Source organism: Labeo rohita, chromosome 4 (genome assembly GCF_022985175.1).
Source record: "Labeo rohita strain BAU-BD-2019 chromosome 4, IGBB_LRoh.1.0, whole genome shotgun sequence".
Taxonomy (NCBI): Eukaryota; Metazoa; Chordata; class Actinopteri; order Cypriniformes; family Cyprinidae; genus Labeo; species Labeo rohita.
The window spans coordinates 24,734,060-24,743,076 of NC_066872.1; the positions used below are offsets into that span (position 1 = coordinate 24,734,060).

At 34.0% G+C, this 9,017-nt stretch overlaps 1 protein-coding gene across 3 annotated transcripts in view; it reads left to right on the plus strand.

The window, feature by feature from the left end:
* rbm17 (RNA binding motif protein 17) overlaps positions 1-5,496 on the plus strand; it is a 28,945-nt gene extending 23,449 nt beyond the window's left edge. For 2 of the 3 annotated variants that reach the window (XM_051107480.1, XM_051107481.1), the window contains 3 exons: positions 607-705; positions 2,002-2,074; positions 4,955-5,496. In XM_051107480.1, coding sequence (XP_050963437.1) covers positions 607-705; positions 2,002-2,074; positions 4,955-5,058 — 276 coding nt within the window. In that variant the 3' untranslated portion in view covers positions 5,059-5,496. The remainder of the gene's footprint in view (positions 1-606; positions 706-2,001; positions 2,075-4,954) is intronic. The other variant, XM_051107479.1, reaches the window with a different exon arrangement.
* Positions 5,497-9,017: the final 3,521 nt, after the last annotated feature.

Genomic DNA, 9,017 nt, shown 5'->3' on the forward strand with positions numbered 1-9,017 from the left:
ACGAACTAGCACAGAAGCAGAATGATTTGCTTCATTAAAAGAATTCTGAACCTTCATGCAGGGTACTTGCTTTAAACATAATTATAATAACATAATAAAAAGCGTAGAAATGTATTACAGGGCTATTTTTTTTTTTTATCAGTTTGTGCACTGTTTTTGCCCCCAGTCCCAGTTAATTTGTGCCCTTTTGACAAGACATTATAGGGCTGTCAAACGATTAATCACGATTAATCGCATACAGAATCAAAGTTTGAGTTTGTTTAATATATGTGTGTGTAGTTTGTGTAATTATTATGTTATATATATATATATATATATATAAACAAATTCATGTGTATATTTAAGAAATATTTACAAGTATATGTATTTATTGTCATTTTTATATATTAACTATAAATACAAATATTTTGTACATAACATTTCTTTTAAATATATACATTCATTTGTATTTATATATTCACACATATATTAGGCAAACTCAAACTTTTATTGATTGTTTGACAGCCTTAGGACATTACCTGAGGAGCAGCTGATATTCAGGACAATTTGGTCTTAACCCTTTTTTTTTTAATTAATCTGCACATAAAACTGTCTCTGTATGTGTAGAACATGGTTGGAAGAGGAGAAGTGGACGAAGACCTGGAAGCTGAGACTAAAGAAGAGTGTGAGAAATATGGCAAAGTCGTCAAGTGTGTCATCTTTGAGGTGAGCGTTCCGTCAAGCATGTCTCACATACCGCTGAAAGATTACCTGCTTGGGTAAGCAAGCAGCAGATGTCATTAAAGGAGAAGTCCACTTTCAGAACAACAATTCACAGTTAATTTACTCACCCCCTTGTCATCTAAGATGTTCATGTCTTTCTGTCTTCAGTCGTAAAGAAATTATGGTTTTTAAGGTAAGCATTTCAGGATTTTTCTTCATATAATGGACTTCAATTTTGCCCCTGATTTTGAACTTCCAAAAAGTAGTTTAAATGCAGCTTCAAAGGGCTCTAAATGATCCCAGCTGAGGAAGAAGGGTCTTATGTAGTGAAACGATCAGTCTTTTTTTTTCGGAAAATAAAAATGTATATACTTTTTAAGCACAAAAGCTCGTGTAGCACAGGTTCTGGCATGCGCGTTCACGACATACTATTGAATCAGGTCGAAAGGTCACGCCGAACGTAGGTGGAACCACAGACCCAGTGTTTACAAAGCGAACGTGCAAAGACTAAGAAAGTGCAAGTAAGTTAAACGCTGTTTACAAACAAAAAGGTACAACGTGTTGGACGATTCTGAAGTTGTAGGAGAAATAAGATGGATTTTTTCGCCGTACTCTACCTTTTTTAGCCGGAGTAAAAGGGCAATGAACTTAGACACGATTCATAGTAGTGATGGGAAGTTCGGATCATTTTACTGACTCTGACCTCTGAGTCTCGTTCAGCAAAATGAACGAATCTTTTTTCGAGTCATTTTGTTAATTTTAGCAACATCAGCATCATGTGACAGCCCCATAAGATGAACGAACGACTCGAAAAACCCCGAACACTCAGACAGGTGAATTAGGATGTTGCGCATGCGCGACTGAACGAATCACTTCCCGAGACGACTCGTTCTTCCCGAGTCACATTAAAGATTTGTTCAAAATCACGACCCATGGACGCGCATCCGAGAGCCTGTGCTACACAAGCTTTTGTGCTTAAAAAGTATACAAATTTTTATTTTTCGAAAAAAATGACCGATCGTTTCGCTAGATAAGACCCTTCTTCCTCGGCTGGGAGCCCTTTGAAGCTGCATTTAAACTACATTTTGGAAGCTCAAATTGGGGGGCACAATTGAAGTCCATTATATGAAGAAAAATCTGAAATGTTTTCCTCAAAAAACATAATTTCTTTACGACACAAGACAGAAATACATGAACATCTTGGATGACAAGGGGGTGTGTAAATTATTTGTAAATTGTTGTTCTGGAAGTGGACTTCTCCTTTAATATCTGTCGCTGACATGAAACCTGTGTTTTCAGATCTCCGGTGTTTCTGACGACGAGGCAGTCCGCATTTTCTTGGAGTTCGAACGAGTTGAATCGGCCATTAAAGGTGAGAAGTTTAAGGACAGACTTAAAGTGTGTTTGCAGGTGGTCTTTATTTCAAGTGCCCTAGATCTTACTTAATAAAGCAGGTAAGTGTGTGAGGGCCGTCCCATAGGTGTTACATCACCTGGCTGGTTACATCACTTCCTCAAGGGATGGCAGACCAAACCAGTTTTCCCTCACTCACTTTTAAACACTGACCGAAATATTAACAAGTTATACAAGTTATGAGCATATTAGCCCATCTTCTAAAACATTTTTTTCTAAACAAGGGCAGCATGTTAGATTAAATAGATTACTTGATATGGGTATTCATATTATATTGAAATATATATATATATATATATATATATATATATATATATATATATATATATATATATATATATATATATATATATTTTTTTTTTTCCCCTAATTATTATTCCTTAAAAAGAAACAGGCAAATCTACTTGAAATTTTGATTTCCTGTGGAATAAAAATAGCTAAATTCAGACACTTTTTATTAAAGAACAACAGAGCTAAATGGCACCATTTGGGAAAAGGGTTCATATTTACAGATACAGTGGCCCAAAAAGTATTTGAACACTCTACCCATGCTGTCTGAATGTCATAGTAATACATAAAACATAAGCACAATTTTTGCAAAGAAAAAAATAAGATGTTTGTTGGGTTTTAAATTATAAAGCAGTTAAAAAAAATAGTATTGATGGAGCGAATAGTTTGCAGTTAGTTCATATTTTTTTATTAAATCATATATATATATATATTTAATTCTGTAGCTAAAGTGACACAATTTAAATCTAAATTATTTTGAGAGGTTTGGAAGATTTAACTTTATTTATTTAAACAAGTCTGTTATTCTCACCAAGGCTGCTTTTTTTTAATCAGAAATACAGTGAAAACTGTATTTTTGTGAAATATTATTAGAACTCTGCTCCATTTTACTGTGGTTTAAAATGTAATTTATTCCTGTGATGGCAAAGCTGAATTTTCAGCTGCCGTTATTTCAGACTTCAGTGTCACATGATCCTTTAGAAATCATTTTAATATCCTGATTTGAAAACAGGAACAGGAGAAACCTGTTAAAATTGTTTTTGCAGTTTTGCAGATAAAATTACAGACTTTCGGTCTCCATATACTGTTTTTGGCCACAGTAAGTTGGGTGTCTGGAGACAAAACAAGTCTGAAAAAACACCCTTAAAGTTTCACTTCTCAGGCTTATCCTAAAATCCTAAGAATGCAAAAAAAAAAGGAAGCAAATACATTGCATGACTGTTTGTTAGGAAGGCTTTTGTTGGTTAATTGAGACTGGCTTTTTAGAGGAGCTGTATGCTGCCATGGCCCAAGTTGTTGTTGTTTCCTTCCTTAGAATAAGGGTATTTTTGGTCTTAGATCATTATTTAAAACCCACCTTCGTATTTTAAAATAGCAGCAACACTTTGGTGAGACCACATGGGGAAAAAACAAACGTTTTCTATAGGGGATGTTTTAATGATATATTTAGCACCTCAGCAGATGTCTCGAGACCCTCCTTTTTTGTGCATTTGTTTTTTTGTTTTTTTTTTTCTCCCCGCATCTTGCATTTTTTAAAGCAAAAAACATGTTCTCTGTGAATGGCCCTAAAATGATCGGAAATTATATTAAAGCAATTTAGTGCTGAAGAAATATTTATTAATTATCAATGTTAAAAACAGTTGAGCTGCTTAGTATTTAGATAAATAGAAGTCTTTACACATTACATTGTACTATATAACTATATATATATACTATATATATATATATATATATATATATATATATATATATACTTTTTTCAGGATTCTTTGAATAAAAAGTAAAAAAGAACAGCATTTATTTAAATTGAGATCTTTTCTAACGTGTCTTTGCAATCGCTTTTGATCAATTTAACGCACCTTTGCTGAATAAAAGCATTAATTTCTTTCAAAAAAAAAGAAAATGCAAATTTTCTGACCCCAAACGTTTGAATGGTAGCGTATATTGTTTAAAAAAGGTTTCTATTTTAAATAAATGCTGCTCTTTTTAACTTTTTATTCTTTAAAGAATCCTGATTAAAAAAAAAAAAAAAACATATTAAGCAGCACAACTGTTTCCAGCACTGATAATAAATCAGCATATTAGAATGATTTCTGAAGGATCATGTGACTGAAATACTGGAGTAATGATACTGAAAATTCAGCCTTGATTACAGGAATAAATTAGATTTAATGTACATTCAAATTTAATGTATATTTTTCTGTATTTTTATCAAATAAACTTGATGAGCATAAGAAACTGCTTCAAACTTTTGAATGGCAGTGCATATATGTATATAACATATTCAGAAAAAAAAAGTGAAAATCGTTAAAATCTATATTTTCTAAATCATTTGCCTGTAACACAAGAAATTTACTTGCAAAGACACAGAATGTGAAATGAGGTTATATCCTGACAACTCTTATACTGAAACAAAGATCTGTATCTTACTTTAAAGCCATGCCATAAGTGACTGTGAAATGTTTTAGGACAGTGCCATCAACTGGCCATAAGTTATAAATGTAAATTTATTTATAGCCTTTGAACTTATGGTTATTTTAACCATAACTTACAGTATGTCCAAACAATTGTTCCACCTTACAGTGTGCAATTTGTACTCGTAGCCTCATAATTGCAACTTTATTGGAAATTTTAGTATTAATTTACTGCGTATTATAAAAAGTATTGAAGTATTTAAAAATATTGTATTTTTATATATTATTTAGTGTACTTTTTGTGTATTTTAAATATTAGATTTAATAACAATTCATATATATTTTTGTGTGTGTGTATATATATATTTAACTACATATTTTTAGTTTGTTTTTTTGTTTGTTTGTTTTGTCCTCAGCTGTGGTGGATCTGAATGGGCGGTACTTTGGAGGTCGCGTGGTGAAGGCCTGTTTTTATAACTTGGATAAATTCCGTGTTTTAGACCTGGGAGATCAAGTGTGAGTGGGAGATCCAGACTTGCACAACCAGGAAAGCGTAAACACCGGGAAGAAGTAATGTGTCTGTAAATAGCATGAGTAATTTTATACACCCTTGTCAAACATTAGCTTATGTGCCCCTTTCCGCGATACCTTTTGTAATGAAGATTTCATTTACTCTTTTGTGCATTGCTTCTAGTCTTTCTCTCACGTCATAGCTAAAAATATCCTTTTGTCCTTGTGAATAGGTTGTGATGAAGAACCCAGAAATAAAAATGCTTTTGGGAGAACAGTAACTTTTAGGATTGGTTGTTTTAAAGGTAAAATGTGTCATTTTAAATGGTAACAAACTTTTTCATATCTCAGTTTAACGTGTGGAGACTGTAAGCCATTTGAGGATTTGGGGATAAATGAGCATTGGGGTGCTTTCAAAACATGGCTTAAATGGATTGTTCACTCAAAAAGAATATTAGCCATTTATTCACCCTGCAGGCATCCTAGGTGTGTATGACTTCCTTCTTTCAGACGAATTCAATCGAGTTATATTAAAAATTGTCCCGGCACTTCCAATCTTTGTCATGGCAATAGGTGTTTTTCTCTTCTTCAGTCCAAAACAAGTCAAATAATTTGCATCCATCAATAATAAAAAGTGCCTCACACAGCTCCGGGGGGTAAATAAAGGCCTCCTGTCGCAAATCGATGCATTTGCGTAAGAAAAATATCCATATTTAAAACGTAAGTATCACTGTAATCTAGCTTGCGCCAACTTGTCGTACACGGAAGCAGCTCCGGGCGCCGGTGAGTCTCGCACAAACCAGTGTTTGTTTACAGGAGCAAAGGAAGCAAAATTAACGTAAACCAGTTTCCTCTTGGCTTATATCGAAATCCTCCAACATTTTTTTGTTACAAATCCTTGTTTTGTACTTCTAATTCACAACGGGTGCTGAGTTTACCTATCTCCGTGGCATGTTTGCGTTCGTCACTTCTGAGTGGAGCATGCGCAACGCAGACGTCATACGTCAGCCGCCCGGGACGTCTTCCGTGTGCCAGCTTGTGCAAGCTAGATTAAAGTGATTATAACTTTTTAAATATGGATATTTTTCTTACAAAAACGCATCAATTCACTACAGGAGGTCTTTATTCACCCCCCAGAGTGAGACACTTTTTATTATGGATGGATGCACTTTATTGGACTTATTTTGGACTGATGAAGAGAAACCTGCCACGCCATTCTAAAGCTTGAAAGTGCCAGGATCATTTATAATATAACTCTAACTGGATTTGTTTGAAAGAAGGAAGTCATATACACCTAGGACGCCCGGAGAGTGAGTAAATAATGGGATAATTTTAATTTTTGGGTGAACTAACCCTTTAGCCAATGGCATGAGTTTGCTGTAAATAAGAAATAGAATGTTGGTACTGAAACCCATCTTCTCCAGTAGTTACTATGTGATTTTGAAGAAAGAAACAATTACACACTAATGTTGAATGGGGTGGGGTGATGATGATGATGGTAATGAATGAGTCCTGGTTCATGATTTATATAATCAGACACATATGTCCCTGTGCGACTCTAGAAAGTAGGAAACCTACATTCTTCTGTTGTGACATAACAGCGACTCCCCTGAGCCCTTACTCTCTGATCCACACACTATTGATAGACTTAAAGAATTATACTTTTTCATAATTTGCGTCTTGACCTGAGCAGAAATTGGGTTTTGCATGTTACTTAATAAAAGGTGACTTCATTACATGCAGTTTTTCAAAAGCATATCTGCAGGGTAGTTCATATGCCTTTTAATGCATCACCTACATTATATTTCTTGTATTATCAGATAATTATGCATGTTAGGTGTATGATGATTTATGTTAATGCGAAATGTGTTCGGTTATGTGTTGGGCTGGGTCAGTGATGGTGTGATGTTCTGGTTGGGTGAGAAAAAACGCACTTACGCAAGATGAAGGTGCTGGGGGATAAAGTAAAGAATAGACTGAACTCCGTGAGGATTCATTTAAACAGAACAGATTCTCATCAAACGATGCTTATGTGAACAGAGCATCTGAAACGGCGGAAAGGGGTTGAGCTGTTCAGGTCACAAGTTCAGCACTGGGTATTGAGCTAGTACACTGTGTAAAAAGTGCTAAATCTTTATGTGGGAAGTTGCAGCTTGAGGTGATGGATTTGTTAGTGTTTTTTTTTTTTTTTTTCAAATTAAAGTCATTCATAATTAGGGTACGGATTTGAAACAAACCCCAAGTTCTCCTCCTGTTTGTGACCCTGGACCACCAGTGTTAAGTAGCACAGGTGTATTTGTAGCGGTAGCCCAAAATACATTGTATAGGTCAAAATTATTAGTTTTTTCTTTTATACCTAAAAATCAGTAGGATATTACGTAAAGATCATAAACATATTTTATAAATTTCCTACTGTAAATATATCAAAACTTATTTTTTGACTAGTAATATGCATTTCTAAGAACTTCTTCATATCGACAACTTTAAAGGTGATATTTCTCAACATTTAGATTTTTTTTTTTTTTTTTTCAGTTTTTTTTCACTCTCAGATTCCAGATTTTCAAATAGTTGTATCTCACCCAAATATTGTCCCTTCCTAACAAACCATACGTAAATGGAAAGCTTATTTATTCAGCTTTCCAATTCAATTGTTTAATTCGACCCTTGTGACTGGCTTTGTGGTCCAGGGTCACATTTGTGCTATGAATATAAAGAATATCTCAAACTGTGCTGTTTGTTAAAGCAAGGTGTACTTCTGAGCAGTTGGACTGGCACGTTAAAAATGTTAAAAAGTCAAACCAGATCTGACGAAAAATGTGCAATTTGTAGGACGTGATTTATATGTGAATGTCAGTTTTATGTGAAAAAAAAAAGCTTCACCTCTAAACCCGACCCTTAGTGAGGTGAGAGTAATTTGTATTAAAACATTCAAATGACTTTGTACAAATTTATGCGAATTTGCAACAAAATAGTTGCAAATTGTTGACAAACCGTGTTGGAAATATCTGATAGTCTTTAAGTATGAGGGACCCGAGTCATATGTAGTGTTTCTCAATCAGGGGCCACTAGGGGGCCTCAGCAAACTTCAAACACAGTAAATCTTAAGATGATCTTAAATGACTTAAAATAAGACAAATCAAGCATTAAAGTAAGCTTTTTTGTATTCAGCCCTTGTTTTATTTGAAGAATCAGGGTTTTCACAATCTTAACACTCTTAAAAAGGTGCTTCAAGATGCCATAGAAGAACCTTTTTTGTCTAAATCGTTCCATAAAAAACCTTTAACATCTGTGTGGTGAAAGAAGGTTCTTCAGATTATAAAAAGGTAAAAAAGATGTTTTTTTAAAGAACCTTTGAGTGAATGGTTATTTGTGGAACCAAGAATGGTTCTTCTATGGCAATGCAGTGAAGAACCTTTTAAAGCACCTTTATTTTTAAGAGTGTAGCCTAATTTTAAAAGTGTAATTTGTAGACCTTGAAAAATCGTGTAAAGTCAAAAATTGTATTGAGTAAAAGCTGAGTAAAATAATTTAAAATACTTTTCCTTAACCAATAATGTTGGAAAACGCCACGCTAAGCAGATTTTAAAACACTAGGCATGATAAACTCGCCAACTTTGCAAATGTTTACAGAAAAAAAAAAAAACTGGACAATATGTTAAATGTCTAAAGATCACACACTACCAGATTATTAAGTCACTCTGAACACTAGTCACATAGAAACGTGCACCAAACCCGTAAACCTTTGTTCATCTTCGGAACACCAATTAAGATATTTTTAATGAAATCCGAGAGCTTTCTAACCCTGCATAGACAGCAAAGCAACTGACACATTCAAGGCCTAGAAAGGTAGGAAGAACATCATTAAAATAGTCCATGTGACATCAGTGGTTTGACTTTAATTTTATGAAGCCAAGAGAATACTTTTTGTGCACAAAGAAAAAAAAAAAAAACATTTATACAACAATTTCA